Source organism: Neopelma chrysocephalum, unplaced genomic scaffold (assembly GCF_003984885.1).
Source record: "Neopelma chrysocephalum unplaced genomic scaffold, ASM398488v2 Primary Assembly neopelma1_60, whole genome shotgun sequence".
In the NCBI taxonomy this organism is placed as follows: domain Eukaryota; kingdom Metazoa; phylum Chordata; class Aves; order Passeriformes; family Pipridae; genus Neopelma; species Neopelma chrysocephalum.
Window position 1 is genome coordinate 1,301,729 of NW_020897715.1, and position 24,742 is coordinate 1,326,470.

The 24,742-nt window shown below is 41.1% G+C and overlaps 1 protein-coding gene across 3 annotated transcripts; it reads right to left on the minus strand.

The window, feature by feature from the left end:
* Nucleotides 1-4,777: 4,777 nt before the first annotated feature.
* CUNH21orf91 (chromosome unknown C21orf91 homolog) lies at nt 4,778-24,525 on the minus strand. Of its 3 annotated transcripts, none has more exons than XM_027681511.1 (5): nt 24,481-24,525; nt 23,996-24,125; nt 10,077-10,592; nt 6,862-6,924; nt 4,778-5,808 (listed from the first exon to the last, which is right to left on the minus strand). In XM_027681511.1, exons 2-5 carry the CDS (start codon nt 24,117-24,119, stop codon nt 5,648-5,650), a joined length of 864 nt encoding a protein of 287 aa, XP_027537312.1. In that variant the 5' UTR covers nt 24,120-24,125; nt 24,481-24,525; the 3' UTR covers nt 4,778-5,647. The 3 variants fall into 3 exon arrangements, with proteins under 3 accessions (XP_027537312.1, XP_027537313.1, XP_027537314.1); XM_027681512.1 differs by lacking the exon at nt 24,481-24,525 and adding an exon at nt 24,447-24,467; XM_027681513.1 differs by lacking the exon at nt 6,862-6,924.
* Nucleotides 24,526-24,742: the final 217 nt, after the last annotated feature.

Consider the following 24,742-nt stretch of genomic DNA (forward strand, 5'->3'; position numbering starts at 1 on the left):
TTTGTTGTTAATACCAACAGAAGAGCGATGGCATTTCTCACACTGTTCCTGCTGAGTCGGGGTGGAGGTGACAGTGAGCAGAGGAGGATGCTCGTGCAGAGAAGGACTGGGAGGTGTCTGATATGGCTACCTTAGGAAGGGCCAACAGAAAAGAATTAACTACATAACTACATGTTCAATAGGCAAATTAATTTCTTCTCAGTAACTGAGGAAAACAGTCCTTTAAATAAACATTCAAGCAGATGGCAGATTAACCAGTGATTGTAAGACATTCCTGCAGGTTTAAGGGCTTTATGGCAATGGGAACCGTATGGGATACAAATTAAAGGGAGGAGAAAAACTCAATAAAGTTCTGTTTTTCATTTCACCACAGGATCCACCGCTGACTTGTGTTATTATTACACTACCAAACAATAGTAATTTAGTAGCATCTTTGTTTTTTCCACTCTGCTGCAGAATTTAATCTACTTTGAGAGCTATGGCCACTGGCATTCCTACTTCCCTTCCTTCCAACACACTGTCTTAACATACCATCCTTATGAAACCATTTTTTTAAAACTTGAAGCCAAGAGATGCTAACACATTTAATCATTGTGAAACAAAAGTGAACAGAGGGCTGCTTCACACAACACAATAAAAAAAAGAACTTTTAAAAAACCAGACTTACTTGCAGACATTGTGAATTTAAACCCTGACTTTCTTTAGCTGGAAGCATCATGATTTTGAGATGCTTTAGAACCACAGCTATTGTGCGGAAGTTTTCTTAACATAAAACTCAATCAACTTTAATAACCTCAATGCTATTTCTACAGACACAGCTTCTTTAAAGTTGTTTCAGTCATATATCACCAATTTTATATCCAGTAAAAACTAGAAACAACATTTTATTCATTCTTAGAACCAAAGGGAAAAAAATAATAAAGTAAGCAATCTGCTAATCTGAAAAAATAAAAGTAACAGATTGCTTTATTACACTTCCTTCAAAATTAAATCCAGTATTTAAATATGTATAAGTCAATCTAAATCTCATAACTGCAAAACAAATTCAACTGCCTGTGCAATCTATTATATGTTTGCCACATGTAATTAGCATTTCTCATTTTGACAGAAACAGTTGCATTATCTAGACAGTGTTATAGAATCATGGAAAAATTTGGATTAGAAGGAACCTCAAAGATCACCTATTTCCAACCTCCCTGCCATGGGCAGGGACACCTTCCACTAGACCAGGTTGCTCAGAGCCCCATCCCCCCTGGCCTTGAACAATTCCAAGGGTGGGACATCCACAACTTCTCTGGGCAACCTGTTCCAGTGCCTCACCACCCTCACAGTAAAGAATTTTTTCCTAATATATAATCTAAACCCGCTGTCTTATGTGTCAGAACTATTTGTAATTAAAAAAAAAAAACAAAAAAACAACCAACTAAACAAAAAAATCAAATCTGTTCCAAGGGTTTGATTAATTAAAAAGCAGCAACAAGCCCCAAGCCCCCTTCCCACTTTCTGGACATGGCTGGTTGGCATGGAAACCAGCACAGGCATTATCCATGGGGGGGGCTAACAGATTACACCTGCCCAACATGAGATCCCAAATTAGGAAATAGGGAGAGCAATGTTTTTCTAATGCAGTTGCTCCTAAAAAAAAGGAGATTCTGCATGAAAATAATAGATTAAGCTCTTAAATGGATCTAACTGTGGTATGCTCTATCACGTGGATCTCATTTTGATCAAGATGCCTCTTTGTGAATTTAATTACTGCCTAATACAGTCTTAGATGCAGCTGTGTTCTCACTGTTGGGGTCTCCAGGCACTGCAATACAAATAAAGTAACAAAAGGTTTCAGGATTCAGTTTCAGTGAATGTTTTTATTTGTAATATATTCCTTTGTTAAAAGAAAATAATTCAGTTTCTACCCTTTACCACTAGCAATTGCAAAGAAAACCAGAAAACACAACCGCCAAACTGTAGCAATTTTACCAGTTTTCAGAGAGCATTTAATTAAGATCCTTCTGTTAAGTGTGCGGGTTTCTGGCCAGTTCTTGTTACTATTTTAAATAAGCAATAGCTTATAATGCAAATGTAAACTGGTAAGCTTTAAGCTGTTAGTCTCTCAAACTGGATTTTATTTGAATCTCAGAATCACAGATCATTGAATGGTTTGTGTTGCAAGGGACCTTAAAGCTCATCTCGTTCCAACCCCCCTGCCATGGACAGGGACAACTTGCACTAGACCAGGTTGCTCAGAGCTCCATCCAACCTGGCCTTGAACACTTCCAGGGATGGAGCAGCCACAACTTCTCTGGGAAACCTGTGCCAGAGCTTCACCACCCTCACAGGAAAGAATTTCTTCTGTATATCTAATCCAAACCTGCTCTCAGTGTGAAGCCATTCCCCCTTGTCCTGTCACTACAGGCTCTTGCAAATAATCTCTCCATATTTCCTGTAGGTTCTTTTCAGGTAGTGGAAGGCTGCAATAAGTTCACCCCAAAGCCTTCTCTTTCCCAGGCTGAACAATCCCAATTCTCTCAGCCTTTCCTTTCAGGAGAGGTGCTCCATCCCTCGAATCAACATGGTGCCCTCCTCTGGACTCACTCCAACAGGTCCATTTGATAGGTGTTCATGGCCTCAAATACCACTTTTGCAAATGCAAGTCTTCCCCCCTCTGCCTGTTCACTCCTTACTCAAAACACATGCAACTCAGATCTGAAAGCTTTAAGAACCAACACTTCCTATACAGAAACCACTCAAATTTAAGACAAGATCTACAGAAACAGCTCAAATTCAACTCAGTATTTACACCACACACATTTACCAGTGAAAGTCAGGAAAGGATCCCTGTGCATGTGATGGCAGGCCATTTTCTGATAGCCATGTCTGTCCTCTTAAAAGCCTCTGGGCTGCAGAGATGCAGCAGGAACTTAAAGTCAGAGTTGCCAGACAGCTGGGGTACATGCCCCTCTGCAACTTGAGCTTGAAAAAAAGTTATCTAATTAATTTTCTTTTGAGCACATGTACTAGGTGTATGCTTTCCTTTCCCCCAAGTCACAATCATATTGATGGCAAAGCACAAAAAAATCTGTTTCACCATGGTTTACATGTTCCCAAAGTCATCATTCCTAATTATAATCCCTTTTGAAAACGAAAGAACCCCCCTCAACCTTGCCTGGATCCAAAACATAACAAAAATAAAACTTCAAAATGTAGTAGGAAGGACTTCAAAGTGTAGATGTTATGCTTTTAATTCCCACAAAAGCAAACAGCAGTAGTGTTGAGTAGAACTTAATTCTCCTCATGATGCAGTTGAACTGAAATTGACCCTCGTCAGTCTGATCAGACACTTGGGGAATCCAGATCCAGCCTCCCTCAGATGGATGATGGCCACTTTCACAGGAGGAACAGAATCCCAGAGTGACTAAGATTGGAAAGGACCAACATCCAATTGGAAGGGTCCAACCTCCCTGCTCAAGCAGGGTCATCTCAGAGCACATGGCACAGGATTGCATCCAGACAGTTCTGGAATATCTCCAGTGAAGGAGACTCCACACCCTCTCTGGACAATCTGTTCAGTGCAGAGTCACTGCACAGTAAAGTTCTTCCTCATGGTCAAGTGGAATTCCCTGGGCATCAGTTCCTGCCCATTGCCTCTTGTCCCATTGCTCGGCACCACTGAGCAGAGCCTGGGCCATGCCCTGACACCTCCCTGCAGATAGTTGTATACTTCGATGAGGTCCCCTCTCAGTCATCTCTTCTCAAGGCTGAACAGGCCCAGCTCCCTCAGCCTTCCCTTGTAAGAGATGCTCCAGTCCCTTAATCATCTTCATAGCCCTCCATTGGACCCAATCCAGGAGCTCCATGTGTCTCTTGTCCTGAGGAGCCCAGAATCAGACCCAGCACTACAGATGTGCCTCACCAGAGCTGAGGGGCACGATCACCTCCCTGACCTGCTGACAATGCTCTTCCTAATGCACCTCTGGGCCCCAGGGCACAGTGCTGGCTCATGGACAACTTGTTGTCTGCCAGGATCTCCAGGTCCTTCTCAACAGTACTTCTCTCACCTGACCCTGACCTTGGCACTGCTTCAGTAAGGTTCACAGACAGACTTGCACATGGAGATGTGCAACATCTTCCAACAACTGGAATTAGGGATTTGCTAGTGCACATTTACTTACAGACCCAAGTGCATACACAAACAATGATGCTGCAGATTTTTTCCCCTCCTGAATCACAAAGTACCCAGGCAAGTTCAAGTCCCTACCTCATGCACTTTTGGAGGGAGTTTGGAACAGCTCCAATAAAACAATAAAACCCTCCATAAAAACATAAATAGAAACAACCTGTCGTATGTCACCCAGATATCACTATATATAGGGCAATCCATAAACCCACTCTGACCTTCTCAGCTTGATTTTAAAATCAAACCTACTCCTTCTTCATGCTAGTCACTCCTTCAGCTCAGCTACGTAAGTTACAACCTGTTTTCACTTAAAGAGCTAAAAGCATAAAGATTTTAACTTTGGTGTGTGTGTGTGTATGTGTATTTTCCACCCTCCTCCCCTCCCTCTGACTTTTCCAGTGCAACTCAGACACGTTCAGTTACTCAAATGCAGCTCTGCACAATTTTTGGTAAAGAGTAAGATTTCCTGTCATAGCAGACTGATAGAAGTTAAAAAAAGCAGAGGCTGTTCTGTTTTATAATGTATCATTACTACTTGCATTTCAAAATTAAAACATTTTATCACAGTCTGATCCAACTTAATAAAGAAATCATAAGGCAATGTAATATCACAAATTTATTGAGTTTCGTCAAAGTAATTTTTCAGCATTGAAAATTTCACATATATAAAACAACTTCAATGCATTAAAACCAAAGTATGGATTTTTTTTTAAATTTAAAGGAAGTGCTGTGCTTTTTTTTAAAACATCTCATGAACCAAATTATTCAGTTATAAAGCTGATAAAAATAAGTGATACACCACTAGAGTTTTTTTAACACATGAAATTCATCTCTTTGGGAAACAATACTTTTTAAAATTGTATCATGAAAGATACAGACCTGAAAAAGGATAAACGATCATACACAAGGCATAAACATTACACAGAGTAAGTCAGACATTTTATAAAGAGATCTGGAAAAGTACCTAAAATAGTGATATTTATTTAGTATAAAATTTCAATAATAAAATATTGCTCATAATAAATAAGAAAACATGAGTTTCATTAATACTGTTCTCTCCTTAAAGCTCTCTTGGATGTAACATGATCAGACCTGATCAAAACACAAATTTTTATTTTTTCCTCTGTATGAAGGAGGCAGGTTTACAAGCTTCAGGTCATTCATTCTATGCTGGAAACAATTTTATTATAAACAAAACACAGAATTCATTTCAAGGCTCATGCGTAGTTATGGGAAAAAAAAATAATCCCCAAGTGTGAATAAACCTTATTACAGTGGATTTTAATACCTAAAATATTTGCCCTTTTTTGTTAAAAAAACAAAGTGGAATAAGACTTCTCAAGGATTATGAATGCAAAGAGAAAGCTGCCCAAGTTTGCTCAAAAGCTTCTAAATACCTGTGCAGCCGTACTTAATGGTTACCGAAGGTGTTAGGGACAGTGGGCTCTGCAGGGGGATAGAAGCTGCATCCCTTTATATGGGGACATTGGATTTCATCCCCGCTCGGCCCATCTGCAGACACGGCAGCTTGGAGCAGTTCTTGAGCAGCTGCTCGATCGCGATGTGACGCACGTTGAGCTCAGAGGCCAGAGAGTCCTTTTCTTGGACTTGCTTTGTCAGCTCTTCAAACACATCTGCAAGAACATCATTAGGTTAATGCACCTGGTCCCTGTACTGTCACAGAGTTAAGGAGTGACAAACAACACTAGGAAAAGAGGCACAAACATTTTAGTGGGCTCATGAACAAGGACATTGCTTTTTCTGCTTCCAGCACAGCTTTGTATGGATTGGAAACTGAACAGGATCACTAAGTTCCAGTTGAGGCAACCTCAGCCAAGGTGGATCAGTTTATAGCTCAAACCAAAGCTGACTCTGGCTGTATCAGGAATAGTGTGACCAGCAGGACCAGGGCAGTGACAGTCCCTCTGTACTGGGCACTGGTGAGGCTGCACCTCAAATCCTGTGTCCACTTTTGGGCCCCGCACTGCAAGAAAGACATTGAAGTGCTGGGGCACGTCCAGAGAAGGGCAACAGAGCTGGGGAGGATCTGGAGCTCCAAGTCCTATGAGAAGCAGCTGAGAGAGCTGGGGGTGTTTAGCCTGGAGAAAAGGAGGCTCAAGTGGGACCTTTTTTCTCTCTACAACCACTTGAAAGGAGGGTGTAGCCAGGTGGGAGTCAACCTCTTCTCCCAGGTAACAAGTGACAGGACAAGGGGAAACAACCTCATGTTACACCAGGGAAAGTTTAGATTGGATATTAAGAAACATTCCTCAATGGAAAGGTTGTCTAGCACTGGAACAGGGTGGCCAGGGCAGTGGTGGAGTCACCATCCCTGGAGGTATTTAAAAGATACGGATGTGGCATTGAGGGACACAGTTTAGTGGAGGATTTGGCAGTGCTGGGTTAATGGTTAGACTCGATGATCTTAAGGGTCTTTCCCAACCTTAATGATTCTACGATTCCAGTCAAAATCTTAAAGAAAATACCGTGCCAGTTTGCAACACCAAAGCAGGTTACAAACTAAAAGCACCTAGTGATCTCTATTTTTCACGTTTCCACGTGAAACAAAAGACTTTGGTTCAAAACTTAACTGATAGGAACACAAGCAGAATTTCTTTTTTTAAACCAGACTTTTTTTATTACAACGCACCACAAACCCAAACCAAAAAGTATTGAAAAATTCTCACCCTGGATTTGCTTGAGCAGTTTTTCATTAAGTTGCTTTAACTCTCCTGGAGTCATTGTAGTCACTGCAACAATAAAATCTGTTATTACAACTACCAGAGTCATATCAGCATCTCTAAGCAGCCTCCAATTTTCTCAGATTTTCTCCTATTGGCATCCTAATAATCATCAGGTGTGTGGAGGTAAGTCAAGAGGTAACATTATTTATCTGTCATTTGTGGAAAGTCTGAAAATTCTCTTTTTAATGTTGACATAGACAAGGATTTAATCCATAGGAAAGCCCCCTCTTCAATGTCAAAAAGGTGGCAATTCAAGTCTTCAAAAGAGTAGTGTCCAGAATTGGATCCAGTATCAGAATTGCTTGACACATTTAAACGCTTCCTCACCTTCCTCAGACCACAAAACAGGATGGAACCCCTGCAAACACATCTTTTTAATTGTGGGCAAGTGGACAATGCCGAGGTCACTCCTGCTATGTTTGCAAGCCTGCAGGAAGCATCCCCCTGATAGAATTTTCAGCACACGGATACCTGTTTTAGTTGTCAAGTTTTGTGCTTTATGCACACAAGAATAACATATAGTTTCCACTGAGGTACCTCAGTGACAAATGAAGAAAAATCCTGGTTTGACATCAAGATCAGCACATAAAAACAGGTTTCCTTCTGTGCCCCTGGTGAGAACTAAAAGATTCTCTGCATCATTCAAAAGCTCTTCTGCATCTCAGGTTGCACGCATTGATCATCCTCGTAGAAAATACATACTAAGCCTCAAAGGAGGGAACTGTGAAAATATTCTACACTGCCCTTGATCAACAGCAGCAAGCAGGGGAGCACTGGCCTATTTCCTAGAACTCCCTCAACCCTGCAGTGGTGGGCACACGTGGTGCCATGCCTGCTGCTGAGATGCCCTGGCAGCACAGTGGAAAGCAACAATCCTGAACACCACAGGGGTTTACAGGGCACTCAAACAGGCTTTAAGACCTTGTAATTTTAAAATACTGGTTTTATACTTCAGCTGAGCTGTTTCTGCTGCAGCTTAGCAAAGCTCTCACAGCGTACTTGAGAAAAACCTATACTGCAGCTTTTTTTTTTTCCCCAGAGATTTCCCAGTGCAAAAGGTTTCTATGTGGCAAATTTAAAGCTTAAAGTTCTGAAAAAGATGGGTTTTACCTACCCACAGGATTATTTGATTATCCTAAGCCTTCTTTTTCAAACTTTCTCACAGCTTGCAGCTGTGGGCTGTTAACTTGCTGACAGTACTGCCAAACCAAAGAAGCTGGCAATAGAACAGCCTACTTGGTACTCAAGACATAATCCCAGTTCAGAGGGTAACAGATTCCCTTTTCTCCTCCATCAGCCAGGTACAGTGGTGGTCCTTCAGCTATCAATGCAACTGAAAAGTCTTTTCTCACATCCTACCACCCTTTAAACTCCATGAAAACCCTGACAGAATTTACTATACTAATTGACAGCTAAAAATTTCAATATTTTTCTCCCCTTTTTACACCCAGTGGTAGGATGTTACTTCCCATTTCTTCATTATTTTCATCAACACTTTATCAGCTAGCAGACAGACTAGTTCACACATTTTATGTGTGTGTTTTGGGACAGGACTGTTTCATGTCACATTATTCTGACATATAAGGGAAAGGGAAAAGGAACAGAACACTGAATTTAAATAAAACATTATTCTAGCCATAGCTCAGGCAAATCTAAGAAATACTGGACAAGCTATTTACAATTACATTCTTCTTTTATTTTTTTAAGTAGACAAGTACGTCATTATAGTGGAAGTACTGCAATAAGAAGGTACCTCATTCTGGCAGTATGGCTAAGTTTCCCCTTAACATATAAATTTTATATCATCATAGAGTCTCCAAATGAACCTCTTTTGAAGGCAAAGTGCATTACGCAGTCATAACAGAAGAAAAAAACCCTGTTACTGTGCTCAAAGCAGCTTTATATCCCCCTGTCCCGAAATCAAAAATCGGAGAGATAAATTCCAAGTCACTAACTTCAGTCAGACAACCCCATAAACCAGGTCAAGCTTTCATAATTCCTCTGTTAACTGCTGTCCTGATTTATGCAATCCCAATTTATGACTCCAGTGGACAGGTGGTCAAACAGCCCAGTGTATCTGCTTTGATTTATGACTTTAAGGTTATTCATTCACTACAAATGCAACATGACACACCATACAGCAGTTAAGTAAGTTCCTTTTATAAAGAATGAGAAATGACTCAACTTTGCAAGGACAGATTTGTCAGTTTGTTAAAAAGATGGGAGCCTAAAGAAGCTGATTCCAACTTTTTACAGTATGTGTTCTCACTCTGTCTTATGACATTCCAAATTCCACTATTATCTTGTTTTTCAACAGAATATTTTACTAGTGTTTTTGTTTTCTTTCTCGGGTCTTTTGAAATTCAGAAACCCTCTCAATTACTTTCCTCATCTACTGGATGCACTCCAGTTTAGGACCAAATACTGTTCTAAAATAAGGATGGTAACTGCAGATATGTGTAGGATTCTAGTCCTAACACATTTCATGCAGGCTGATTCCAGAAACACTAGAATATCCAAATTTTCCCATTTGGCTCATTTCTTCTAGTGATCATCTTCTTAACTAACAGGAAAACTTATTTTCTGTTATTTTCAATATCACCACAGTCAGGTCTACTGCTACAGCCCTTAACAAGACATGGTGGCATGAGGGCTTTCCCATTTTCTTGTGCTCAATAAATAGAAGAAAAAAAATTCCAGTAAAATGCACAAGGAAACTCTGCTATTATTAAGAATGTGTTTCACTTTTTATGTTGTTTCACAGGTTTGCTCTGCTACCTGATCTCTAATTTCCCTGTTGCTTAGGGCAGTTCTGTCTGAAATGTATCTTAGGGCACCACAGGTTTAATAAGAGAGAGATTTATAGGAGCTGAGTAACCTCCACAGGCAGGGCTGTGCAACTCCCAGGAATGACATACTGAAGTGACTTTTTTTTATTTTTGCATAAATTAGACATGTCCTGCATGACAGGAAGAGCCAAGAGGAAAATTAAAACACCAACCAAAGCCTCCACACTATTTGCTTAGCCATATAGCCTTTTTCTTCACAGATTTTCCCTCCTGGATTTCAAGATGAGAATCAATGCCCCGTGGGGACATCAAGTGGTCACAAAGAATGCCCTTGCTTGCTAGGCTGGGTGTAAATAGATAAATACTCACGTTCTTCCTTGCTGTATTGAGGATGCCTCCTACGAACACTGGCAAGTGAATCACCTTCAGCTTTTTCAGTTTTCTGGACTTGGTTGTGTTTAGACCACAAAACACTGCTGCAGCAGAAGGTAGCACCGAGTCTGAAATCAGGGGATTCTCTTTGTTCCAGAAGAGTTTGTGAGCAGCTTGAGATGCCTCCAGATTTCCCATCTATCCATTTTGCAGAGTATCTAGGTACTGGGGAGTCAAACTGTGGCAGTAATTTTCTATCAGTCTGATGTCTGAAGCTAAAAAGCTGGTGTTGGGAGGTTTTTGAGCTTTCAGAATCAGAGTCTATATCCTTGTTTTGTGCATACTGTATGATCCAGTTAATCTTTTTGCTCAAGATATTTTTTACTTCTGCATATGGACTTTTAGAGAGCTTTGACCGTGGACAGTCCTGATTTGCTATTAAGTGGAATTTTTCAAAGCAGTCTCTGTGCCCCCTTAAAGATCTTGTATGCAGAAGATCCGACTTTGGTACTCCTGTAAAGACACAACAAAATACTGTGTACTCAGCTGACTTTTTAAAATCTTTACTCACAAGCAACCAAGAAAACAAAAACTTAAGTGATGCTTCCCTACTAACAGTCTTATCACTGAAGCAAATAAGGTTATCTCATAGTTTAAAATTTTTGAAGTTCCACTCAGCCTCGAGTCCTCGGCACATAAAGTGTTTTGCACACCACGATCTCCAGTGCAGGACTTCAGCATGTGTCTCTTGGGTGGTAACACAGATGAAGCAAACTGCTAACTCACATTGCATCACCCCTGCCCACAAGTGTAGAAACTGTAGAAGCAGAATAAACCCAACTGTGTATCAGCAAGTTCTACAGAATGATACCGAAGAGCATTTTGACAACACTCATACATGCTCCCATCTTCTGTGCATAACGTTATGAGCCATCTGCTCAAATAATACTGCAGGGTGCAGGCTTGTCTCCATCCAAGTGGCCAAACATAATTCAGATTTCAGTCACAGTTTATTATTCTGCACTGGTACAAGCCTGCAGCCTTGCTAGAGAAGCAAGTTCTACTACTGTCGACACTTGCCAATGTTAAACTGTCCTGAAATTCATTTCACGTGTGCTGGTTTGGGCTGGGATAGAGTTAATTTTCATCACAGTCTACTATGGGGCTGTGCTTTGGATTTCTGCTGAAAACAATGTTTTCATTATTGCTGAGCAGGGCTTACAGAGTCAAGGCCCTTTTTGCCTCTCACATCACCCTGAGTGGGATGGGGGTGCACAAGGAGTTGGGAAGGGACACAGCTGGGACAGCTGATCCCAACTGACCCAAGGGACAATCTACACCATATGGTGTCATGCTCAGCATATAAAGCAGGGGGAAAGAGGACGAAGGGAGGACTGTTTGGAGTGATGGCATTTGTCTTCCCAAGTCACCGTCACGCGCGATGGGGCCCTGCTCTCCTGGGGATGGCTGAACCATCCTGCCTGCCCATGGGAAGCAGTGAATGAATTTCTATTTCTGCTTTGCTTGTGTGAGCAGCTTTTGCTTTCCCTATGAAACTGTCTTTACCTCAACCCACGAGTTGAGATTCTCTCCCCCATCGCACCAGGGGGGGAGGAAGTGAGTGAGCAGCTGCGTGAGGCTGCTTTGCTGGCTGGGGTTAAACCACATCATCTAAGATGGATGTTTATTCTCCTCTTTGCTTGTCCTCCTTCAAGGACTATTCAAATAGCTACAGCAGGTAACTTAAACCTCGAAGTAACTGATAATGATTGACACTTTTAAAAAGGAACACAATCTGTGAAGATGTACAGTTGGTGAGTGAACACAGATGGTATGAGAAATAACTATTTCAGAAAGTTAATAGTATCCCAGTACAAAATTACTTTCTGCAACTTCAGTGGATATTTGTTTTTCTTCAGATTCACCTACACAGTAGATTCAGAATCCATGCCCACAGTATTGAGCAGTTTGACATTTATCCCAATACCCAGTATGTTACTTGGGAGGTTCCCAATATAATGAAAACCAATTCTGTCAAACAAGGACTTCATTGCAAATAACAATAATATACATGTGAACCACTGCTTGAAACTGTTCAATGCCAGAGTATTTAAACCAAAATATGATAATGTAATTTGATCTTTGAAATTAGGCAACATCAACTAAGCTGCAGCCATTTTACCTTTCAGCACATAAAAACTATTAAATTAAAAATCATGAAATGTAACAGGTAACAAAAGGTGATAACCGAGACACTAATGAGCAATTAACAGAAAGCTGCTTGTTAAAATTCTCAGTTATATCTGACTTACCCTCTGAAATTCTCAAGGTAAACTTTTAAGCCTCTGATCCCAAATGACTAACAAATGATACACTGCTTTTTAAAGTTATCAAATGGCACAAAATCCCAAATTACTCTCAAAACTAAGCTACAAAGGTAAAATTCTTAACATAGAACTAATGAAAACAAATCCAAGCACTGGGATCAGCCATTACAAATTGCTGATTTTCCACTGCTTGGGCAGCTCTGAAACTCAAGTCCATTATTGTTCCGGTTGAGTTTCTAAGAGCATACACAATTTACGGGGCAAAATGTCTAAAGAGTGGAAAATGAAAGAGAACAGCAGTGGAATTTATTTTGTTCTTGGTAGCAGGGGTAAAAAAGGTCACGAAAACAGATGTTCCTTCAGTTCATGAGATAACTATTAGAAGAAAAAAACCCACATATTAACCGGAGGCACCTTTTAGAGGAGGAAGTTCTGAAGCAAAGCATAGAGACAGAGGATGCCTTCACCAGGCACAGTCAAGATTCTCACTTTGTACCTCAAAATAGTCTTCAACCTCTTTCAGCAAACAGACATTCACTAACTTTTCTCAAGCTCTACATGATCTACTGCCTACTCTCAATGCTATCTTCCCTCTCTATATTTACAGAGGCTTAAAAAACCCCAAATAAACATTTCTAGTGAAAACAAGGAAAGACAAGTAATTTGTTTTCATGACTTATCAGCACTATTTAAATAGAGTCCGTCTGCTTAACCCAAGTAGCATGATGGAAACATTAAATCTTTAAGACATCAGGGGAGAGCAAACACTGTCAGGAGAAGTTATAAGGCAAATATATTCAGGACACTGCAAACCCTACAGACCCAGAGTGATTTGTTCAATGTTATTTGCTTTACCCGAGTGATTCTTCAACATTCTTCACTACTGCTGCTGCTCATAGTGTTTTCTTTTACTTACAGAAAAACATCAGATGGGCTGAAAAGCGCATTTTGCACAAACTTTCTATTCAGTAATGCTCAGGAACCCACCCAAACATTTGACTATAAGAATGAATGAACCCAATGTCTTCTGATCACAGGACAGAGTAATCCCACCTGAAGCAAGTATTTGAAGATTTGGGGAATAAAAGGTAAGAGAACTGCAGACAGCACAGTTAGTAAATCATGGCCAAAGGCAGTTCTGCACAACTTGTTTCTAGTTCACAGCTGCCAAGGGGTACCAACATCTGGTCTGTTCTCAGGAAACCACCTTTCTCCCAGCTCAAAAGTCAAACGTACCCACCAAGTTTTTACTTCCTTATTTTCTCCTGCACCCCCTCCTTTCTCAAAATTAGGGAAAGGACCACTGCCCCGTTTCTATTAAAAACAGGACAAAAAAAATAATTAAAAGTTTAATGAAGTGGTTCTAGAGCTGGTTCCAGAGGCCTAGGCTCTCACAGTCAGGAGCTCAGCCTGGCACACTTGAGGAAGCAGGTCAGGCCACATATCCATATGCATACACACCATTACTTCTGGGGCAATCACGAAAGAAACACCTGCATAACAAATGACAATATACTGCAGTATCACTTAAAACCCAGAAATTCCTTTGAGGCTGCTTCATTATTTCAATGAGAATAAATGCTAACACGTTCAATAGGACCAGAGGGTGAAACCACACAGAACAGCCAACACACCATTTGTTACACAAAGAACAAGTGCAGAATGACTTTATGAAGCCCCATCTGAATTTTATGTCCAAGTCATAAGCTCAAGGTTACTCAAGTCTTTCCTTCTGACAAATTTATCTTTTAAGAGTTCTGAACATGGCTAACTTTCCCATTCCAGAGGCATGCTGCTCAAAGAAATCTATATTATCAGAACTTAGTAATACTGAGTGCCTGAGATTAGCAATTATTACAGAAGAAAAAGAACACGATACTTCAAGAGTCTAATCTTTGCATTTATATGCCACATATTGGCCATAATGTCCCTATTTCTGAACACAGAGAAAGTTATTGCAAAACACTTCCAGTATACAAGAACACACACACAACCCTTCTGACCAGAATTTATGCCCTTCCCCTTCTGTTATTCCACTGAAAAAACCCCAGAAGGGTCTTATCTAAATACTCTTCAATACAGTAAGGAACTGAAAATGTGCAAAACCAAACCACTTTTGTAGAGAATTGTTAACAGATCTGCGTCAGCTTTCACATAACTGGTTTGGATTTCTATTGTAACAAACACACACAAACCCCCCCCTCAAAACAACAGTCAATCTCTCCTTTGTCCTAAGGTGACAATTAGTGCTTTCCTACCCAGAGAACACAAATAACATCAGCCATAACCTTCTGGAAGAGCTGAGCATTGAGAGCAGCTGCTGTGCCAGCACAAACAGCAATCATGTACCAGTATCAAAGCAAGTAAGGGTATGATCCTTCGAGACAAATCCTTCTGTTGTGGGCAATACCATCAGCTTTATGAGGCAGAAAAGATGTCCATTTCTTTTTGGTAAGATTTCATACTCCACTCAAGATTACTTCATATCTTTCCCTTCATCACAGCTGCAGAAAAAGCCTCCAGCTGGTAAAGTGGTGTGGATCAAGTGATTTATAAAGACAACGCAGTTTTAGAACACTCATTACTTTATTCAACACTATACACAGAGAGATGAATAAAGCATAGTAAGAATTCTGGTACAATACAAGAAGCAATACTATAATTTTGATAAACAGCTACTGTCAGTTCCAGGCACTTTCAGAGGGTTTCAGCTCCATCTCAACATTCCTGTTTGCCAATATCCACCTCAAACTTTCTTATTTTTTGTCTCGTTCTTCAAGTCCACAATCATACAACTAATAGCATTCCCCCCCCCATATTTACAGATATGTCTACATTTCCTCCTTGTCTTACTTTCCAAGAGCAGGATTGCAGACTACGTCCAAGTATGTCCTACCCTTCATACTTATTTTTTCAGAGAAGGAAAAAAAAAATCCAACACTCAAAAAGCAACAAAAAGCCCCCAACCATCCAGAGTAGAAAAGTTTACTCTACAGGGGGAAAAAAAAAAATCCAGCAAAATTCACTAACATCTAGAAGACCATATCTAACTAACCTAAGACAGCAAATGCTATTAGGAAACAAGCTCATGCCAGATATCACTCCTCAAATGAACAAGATTCACAGGCTGATGCCAAACCTCCAGACAAATCAAAAAACAATATAAGTGCTTACTATCCATTATTTGCTTCTGATTCTAGTAGCCCGTTTGTCCTAGATGAAATAAGAACATATCACTTCACTCAGCAATATTTTTGTATGTTGACTTCTAGAACAGCACTTCCTATTTAACTACCTAATATTTAGACAAAAAAAATAAAATTGACAATTTCAATTTCTAAGCTTTGCAAGGTAGAAAGTCAACATGTGTCCTAATCTGCTCCTGTGAAGCAATTTTGTAAATGAATGACTAGCAATCAGGCAATTTAGTACACATTTTTGTAAGTTCTAGTTATTCATAACTGTAAAGTAGCAGAGAGCAGGGAGAATATTTACCATATAATCAGCTGTGTAAACACATCTCAAGAACTTCTACCCTGCTTTGAAGCATTTGTACTTGAAAGTAAATGAGTTTCCATCATATTAAAATTTTTTGGGTTTTGGATTTTCTTTTTTTTGAGGGGAAGAAATGTACAAAGGCTTTCTTTCTGCCTATGCAACTGATTCACTAAGAACCCTGTATAACTGTTCTTCATGATAAAGATACAGAGCTAAACTGAAATGTTTGCTCACATTTATATAAAGCTGGCTAGAACAGTCATCTTATTTGGAGATTATAATAATAATCAAGTCCAATTCAAAACGACTGTTCTTGAATACCAAGATTACTTCACATCCCTACACAAATGTTTTCATAGAAAAAATAAATCAGTGGTCATTAGCGTGCTTGTTTATCTACAACACTGGGGTTTTTTTCATTTGTTTGCTATTCTCTTTTTAAAAAAAAACCTTCTCATTTGGTCTTTCAGCTCCATCAGTGGAAATAACATTAAAGAAGGCCTGCATTCCCTTCTTAGCAATTTCTAATGTAATGCTGGAAACTAATTGTTTTTGCAATGGTGAATAACCTTAGCTTGAGCAGCTGAAGCAGAAAAAAACCCCCTGAATTTAAGATGGAGTGAACTAAAATTAAAAAGAACACTTCTAGACACATGAATAGTCAATTATAAGTTTGTACTACAACATTAATTAATTGCAGCCCCTTTAAAGAATTTATAAATACTTTATGGGTAAAATTTACACCTGACCACAGAGAAAGGAAGAGCAAAGCTGCCTTCTCAGTATAACGCTGGTGCCCACTACACACACAGCTCCATAAATGTGTAAAGTACATGTGGTTATTAAGGACAGACAAAGGGGAGTGGCTGCACTTCATAACACAGCTTTGTACAGCACCAGCAACACGGGGGAAATTACCTGTTTAAGTCAGAACACTTAGAAAAGATACGCCTACAGCTTTAGCTACTTGTGGAGACTTGCCCTCATAGCCAGTGAAGAAATGCTTCTCAGGCACAATTCTCCTCATCCTAAACAGTTAACTCCAGAAAGATTTGTGACAGACACTGATGCTTTTTGCCTTTAATCCCATAAGTAGGGAAGAGCCCTTGTGAAGTGCTTGTCTGTGGCTGCCCGATTTGAGCCCCAGCTTTCACTACATGTTGTGAAATGCTGCAGCTGCTGCTCCCCTCAGCTGTCCACCTCAGCGTCCCTCTGTAAACAGGGATGTTCAGCCAGCTCGTGGAACAGCTCCTGAACATCTGCTAGCCTCCACCAGGAACACAAAAATCAGATGAGCTCAAGTTTGGTTTACCTTGCGTGCAGGGCTGAGACATGAAGCATTTCACTGTCTGCTGCAGAAGACATTAAATGTTCATGTTTGTCTATCTTAAGCCACTGCTGCATATTAGGCTGCTCAGCAAGAGTGATGAAAGAGGGGGGTTCTTAGAAAAGTAGATTCCAAGACCTGTTCAAGATACATTAAACAAAAAGCAGCCCATGATGACCTAAGACAGCAAGTCATCCACACATCTAAATGACAAGGAGTGGGGAAAACTGATACCCTTCAGTTGTACAGTTCTGCCAACACTGAAAAACAGCATCATTAGAGACATATCTCCAATACATCTGCCTGACAAGACTTAAAGCCAACTGCTATTTTTAAGTGTATATACACAATTTCATTTGAGAGTTAAATCTTATGACTTATTAGACTGGCTAGAAGGCAAATGCCAATGCCATTCATTAACTTCCAAAGCCAGACACCTCATAAAGACTAGATATTATCTCGTTGGTAAATTACAGTTCTCTCCTTGCTCTCATATGATAAAGCCAGTACATTTCATACATCAAGTGTGCACACAAATCTCCCACTTCTTTTCTATCAGCTCATTTGTATTTTAGCACATAGCAAAGACATACTATATACGACAAAACAGAGATCCAGTTGGCCCTCTAAACGTGTTTTCAAAAATCATGTTCCTTATAAACTACTTTGCTATCTAAGAAGAAAGTTTTCTTCCATATTAGATAAAACAATACATTCTAACTACAGAACATGTTAAAGCTGTCCCATGCTTTGTAAGAAAAATCAGTCAAACTGACCTAGAAAAGAGTGTAATCATGAGCCAGTATTTCTGTATTCTGGATGATGCCAGGTAACTAACATAACTGCTCAATTATCTTGTTTGCATGGACAAACCTCCCAGATTTACACATAAAAAACGCAAAAATGTACTTTTAGAACTAGCCACACAGCTCCACATTACTCAGTGGTACTTGCACAGCACTTGAAAGACTAAGAATAGCATCTCCAACCATGTTTGGACTTGAATTCATAGTTAAGAGCTTTACTGGAAACTGTAGCTAGTTTCACATGTCCATTCAAGTTTGTAGAAATGAGTCATATCCCTGGGCTGCAAACACTACCTTGAAACAAGTTCTCATCTGTCTAGTCTAAAGGACAGCGCTGGAATTTTTCATGTTTTATTGCCAGGATAATCTACTTTACTGGTTATCATTTCATTTACACTGAAAAAATAAGGATGTGTAATATTCTGGAACAGAAATGAAAACAGCATTTCCCAATTCTTTCAACTACACCTTACAATCCATGTTATTTCAGCAAGATATTCTTCTGTAGGGTGTAAAGAGGAAAAAACTGAAATTTGAGTGCTTACAGCTCTTAACAACTAAGCTCCCTCCTCCTAACCCTTTCTTTTTTTTCAGATGAACACAGAGAACACAGAATGAGGATATTACACAAGATTTTATAGATCTCAAAAAAAAAAAAAGCCATGTGATAAGACAGATTTGTTTATAACATCTCTGGCTCAGCCTGGAGACTGGGATACACCAACCTGATGCTGAATTTGCCTCAAATGCTGAGTCTATCAGAACTTTAAAGGACCATGGAAATGTGACTGCATCAACATAAACCAGGGGAATAGACGCCCAGTACTAACACTACATGTTATATTACAAGACCTGTGACAGGAACTGTCATTTGCTATAGCTGTTCAACTCTAAACAGAAATGGAAGCAAGCCAGTTTGCCTGTCAGCCAGCATTCCCCAAGATGTTACTGTAGTTAGCAGCACCAGATAAGCAAAAGAGTGAAAACCACCTAAACCAATCATGTTTTCCACTTCTATTACAGTCTGTCTCCGTTACAGCCCTTGACTGTGAGGAAACTCGGATTTTTAAATAATTCTGCATTAAGAAATACCAGCATAAACCCAGTTTAGACAGATATATTATGACAAAAACCCAAACACCTCTAAGCAGCACCACAGGCAGCACAACCTCTGCCTCTGTGTGCGCCGTGAGACACAGGACAGACGGTCACGTAGAATCATGGAATGGTTTGGGTTGAAAGGGACCTTAAAGATCAACCCCCTTGGAAAATTGGAAACCCTACAACTGGAGTTTCATAGCAGCTTGTAGGGACACCATAGTGAAGCAGAGGATTTTGCTTTGTTGATATATCCATTTACAGACAGTTCTTGTACATACACATGCATATATTTTTGAGTGTCCATGTATTTCCCCCCTACTCTCCAGGTACAACTGCAGATCTGTTGTTAGTATTCTATCTCTGCTACCAGAGTTCAGTTAATAATTTTCTCAAATTCTAATGAAATTAAAATGAAGAACTTTGTCCCAGCTAACACACAACACATGATTTCCTGGCTTATGCAAACTAGTTACAAATGAATTCAAAACATTTCCTGTTTCAATCCACTGATCACTACTGTATTACTACACCTACTTGGAAAAACAAGCAATACACAATCTCTGGTGTTCACTTCACCTGCACAAGGCAAGCAAAAGCCAACCTCAAACTCCAGCAGATCCACACCACCAGGATATTCTAAGCACCCCTAGAAATTTAAAGACACCATACAGAATCAGCTCCACTTCTCAAAATGTTCAGAATTTAACACGTAAGTATTTTGCATATTTTAAACGTTAAGAAGCACATTAGTATTCTACTGTGTTAAATCACCTGACAGTGATCCTCCAGACACAAAAGCTACTTTGGCAATAGAAGTATTTATGTGTGGCTTAGTCCACTCAGCTCCCCTGAGCATGAATCCTCAAACTCAGTGAGCTGGATGAGCCAGTGCAACAGGTTAAAAATACTGTCCTTTCCAGAGAAAACATTTCCCCCACCTCTTTTAGACTGAAAATCAGCACTCCTAAACTCTCCTGAGAATGTTGCTCTTTCCTTGTTCAAGGAAGGTTGATGACATATAAAAGAGGAAAGTTTAAATCTGCATCTTGGCTTTAGTTATTGGGGGCCTAGTGGTTAGCATGCAGGACTCTCACCTCTGCGACCCAGGTTCGGATCCCAGCCACTCCCCCGGGCAGATGGAGCCCGTTAGCCCTGTGAGGCCATCCATCTATGAGAAGGTCACTCTAAACAAACCTACGTCCTGAGGACCTCACTGCCATTGTCCAAGCTTGCTTGGCCCCAGCAGATGAACCTTAGGATTAAAGGGTGGGCTCAGTTCAGCGCAGGCTGTGTCTCACCTAAAAAATCCATTGCGCAGGCTGGAAAGGTAAAAGACCTTTCCCCAAATCTTCGCTCGCGAAGACTGGCCATTATTTATATATATGCTCATGTTCCCTTTTCTTCTCCCTTTGCTACCACTCTTTCCATCAGCTTTAGAGAAACAGATCCTATAATCCTTATACATCCCTCCTGAATAAATTCTGGGACAGACACCACAGCTTATCTCCAAATTGCTCTCAAACCAGCAGTTTCTGTGAATTACCTGAACTTAGTAGGAAGTATAATCACAGTTTAGGCTAAGCTATCATTTTAATTCAGTAAAAGACTAAAAATCTAATACTAAAAAACTCATGATGAAGACCTGATATCTGATAAAAAATATAAAGGTTTTATGACACAGTAACTGACTTGCTCATTCAGTAACTCAGCAGTTACTCAATTAAGACAGATCACAGATTAGGCTTCCTGTACAGCAGTATTCTCTATAAAGGACTAGAAGAGCAATTTGATTTTTTCCCCCCAGTTATGTCTCATTACAAAGCTAATAAACACAATAAAGGTTACAAATGAACACCCCAAAGTCAGGAAGGTAAAGGCTGAGCCATGTCACAACACTGACACAGGAAGAAGTCTCTTGAGTCATTATTACAGATGGAGATGGTCTCCCAGTCACTCACTTCTAATTACTCCTCTTACTGACCCAAGACAATCAACATCACCACTGAGACACAAGCAAACCTGCACAGCTGTTGAACCTACAGATGCCAGAAGACACAAAGACCCACCAGCACTAAACGACACTGTAATTAAGTGCAGCTAAGTAAATTACATTTTTGTAGTGTTTTGTTCATATAAATTTGTGAAAGACCGCTTCAGAGGGGGTTCAGCTGGTTAAGCCCCGGGCTGGATCAGTTCTGAGCACATGGATTTGCTGTATCCAGCTTTAAGCAATGAGATGCTGCCATGAAAGGAAACAGAATTGTTCTCATCACTTTTGCTAAAGCACTAGAATATGACGCCCTTCTAAAAAAGGAAATTGGGAAACCTTTGTACACAGACTCATGAATCAGAATTATTTAGGTTGGAAAAGACCTTTAGGATCATTGAGTCCAACTGGAAACCTAACTACTTAAGCCCACTGCTTGCCCTTGCATTACACACCTCTAGTGCTCCCTCCTATCCTGACCCACCTCCTAGTCCTGACTGCGTGGTCAGGGAAGATGGAAGAGGTGCTACACATTCCCATTAAATCAGACAGCACTTAACACATGGAAGTTAACAGGGTGCTGCAAACAGTGGGAGTGCTCAAGCATCCTGCAAGATGCTGAGCTGTGACTAATAGCCTGCCTGCTCTGGAACAGCAGCTATTTCCTGCTTCTCTGAGGGAGCAGTTCCACATGGACATCCACACCAAAAATGAGCAAGCCTGTCCTAGCTGCTGCATGAATATCTTTTTAGAATAGCCTATTTTGCTTCCTGTGTTACTTAACTATACATGTACAGGTTTTAATGGCTTACATTTTTAAACATGATGTTAAATAAAAAGGCAAGCTATTAGTGACAATGACATTTGTAAGTGTGGGATAACACATCTACAGAGCTGACGCAACATACAGATGATTCTGTTCAACGGGAGCTACGTTATAATGCATCTGAACTTCATTAAAACATAAGCAGGAGGTCACTATGAAAACATCCAGCATAGCATTCTGCATTAGTGAATTATCCATTTCATGCTGTACCCAGGGCTGCCAAAAGACTGTTACTTTAGATGTATCAAAATCACCCTTTGTCACAAGAAAACAAAGGAATGCAGAGATATGTCAAAAGTAGGAACATGTGACCGCAGGTATGGTAAAAGAGCGGGCTTGTGCAGTAGTTCAGCTAAAAAGTCTCACAATGATTCTTTATAAAGTCACTGACACAGCCTCTGTCACCTTTAACCCTCCTGTCCCTATAAGCAGTGACAGTACATCATTTTAAAGTGGCACACAGGAGACAGATTATCAGAAATTGAGGTATTTTGATGTCACAATGATCAAAAATATGTATACTTTTCTTTCACTATCCAAAATAAAAGATTAAGAATATAGTGGTCCATGTAATTTCAGGGGAGCTTTCATCACTATTCTGTTCAAGTAGTGTCTTTTCAAAATTAACTGAACATGTAGAAGATTATGTAAAGTAGTCTGCTGCACAGATTAATTCTTTCCTATTTCAAGGCTATTTAGAGGGGGAAAAAAAGAGCTGTTCCTCCTAAAACACATGATAATTTTGTGAAGTCACAGTCATAATAAGTAACTTCAACAAATCCACAGCTTATCTCAAACAACAGAGCACAGGAACCATCCAGCAATTTTTTTAATGTGTTCTGTTTTATCTCTTTCAACACTTTTCAAAGCTTCAGAATGTAGTGGAAGTACCTAATTCTCATTGTGTCAATATGTTTTTAAAGCCTACAGAGAGAAACATCTTCACTCCATATTGAGCACTCTAAACCTAACATTTTAAAGCAGTAAGAAAACTCAGACTGACAGGTTGTGTTAGGTTAGGACAGCTGCTCTTGAGTTTTCACAGAAAGCTTGCAAATACACAAGCATGTCTCTTCTAAACAAAAACAGAAAGCATTCCAATTATTACTGAAGTACCAAAGTATTGTTCAGGTTAAAATGCACTGCCTCTTCTAGCAACAAAAATCTACTGCCATGAAGAAATGGGACTAATCACATAACACTGGTGAGATCTTCATATTCTCACACCCACATAAATCACTTTAGGTAGTCACATCCACATACGATTGGCAAAGACCACTCTATGTAACTGGAACAAATTACTTTGTTGCCCCAAAGTCAAGCAAATAACCCACAAATTTTTATTTGACTTAAAAAAAGGGAAATAGGTAATCTACTGTTCATTCATGCATGAAGAGCAACAAAATGGGTAAATTCTTTAGCAAAACAAGGTTTCAAATTCTAAAAATACTAATCTAAAACCAAAATGGTTTTACACGATCAGTCATTTAAAACACGGACAAAATTCCTACTTTACAATTTGCAGACTTCAAGAAGTTTGACAACGAACCCAGTTCTATCATATTACACATCTTACGAAAGCAAAAGGAAATAATACTTTGAGTACTTCTAATGAAAGTGAAACACTGATCTGCTTCCAAAAACACCCAAACTATTACGCTTTAAAATTTGTGGCTTAAGCTAGTTTTATACATAGACACCCTCTAACTACTGAACGACCCCCCTGAATAAAGGTCGGAAATTTAACATCTGAGATCTAATACCAGATGATGACATTAACACCAGGGCATTTCAGAGGCTCAGGGAAGGGGTGCTCATCTCCACATCAGGAGGAGCAGGCGTCAGAGAGCAGGCAGGGCACCCACCTTTAGAGGAGATGAGCGACAAAACAAACTAGTTCGGCCAGCAGGAAAACTTTCTACAGGTACGCGTTTTCAGAGCTAAGACTCGATGAGAGCTTTCAGCCGAGCTCTGCCGGCGCTCAGCCCCGCGCCGGGCGCGGTGGCCGGGAATGGCACAGGGGGGACCCCCTTTGACTCCTCACCTTCGATGTTGAGCTCGAAGCAGACGTGGCAGAAGGAGAGCGTCTCCTTCTCGGTGCCCAGCTTGCACACACTGCACACGTTGTCATCGTCCAGGTCGATGCTCACGAACTGCTCCTCGTTCATAGTGCCCTGCGGAGGGGGCGGCAAGGGACGGCATCGTTATCCCGGGAGCTCCCCCCGGGATCAGCCCCCGCCAGACCCCCCGGGCGGAGCGAGGGCGGGAGCGTCCCGGGAAAGTTTTCCCTTCGGACAAACTGAGGTCAGGCCGCACGGCACGGACCGAGACTTCTCCCTCCCTTCCCCCGGGGACTGCCCCGTCCCGTCCCGTCCCGCTCCCACGCAGTTCCACCATCAGCTCCACCATCGCTGCCCGCCCCGTCACCGCCAGCCCCGGCTGTACGCTGTACCCTGTACCCTATCCCCTGTCCCGGGCCCTACTCCCAATCCTACCCCTCTCCCGACCCCCGGCTCCGTGCCCGCTCACCGCCCCGGCCCCGGCCACGCTCCGCTTTGTCCGCCCGCGCCGCCGCCGCCGCCGCTCCGGGCGCCGGGCACCGCCCGCCGCTTCCGGCCGCCACCACGGCCCCGGCGGCGCGGGGGGAGGCCCGCGGAACCCGCGGCCGCGCCCCGCCGCCCCTCGGGGGCCGAGATCGCCCCGAAGCGGGCGGAGCAGGGCGGCGAGGCGGGAGCAGCGAGGGGATCCGGCTTTGCAGACCTTCCGGGCGGGCACGGCGGCGCGGGGCGGC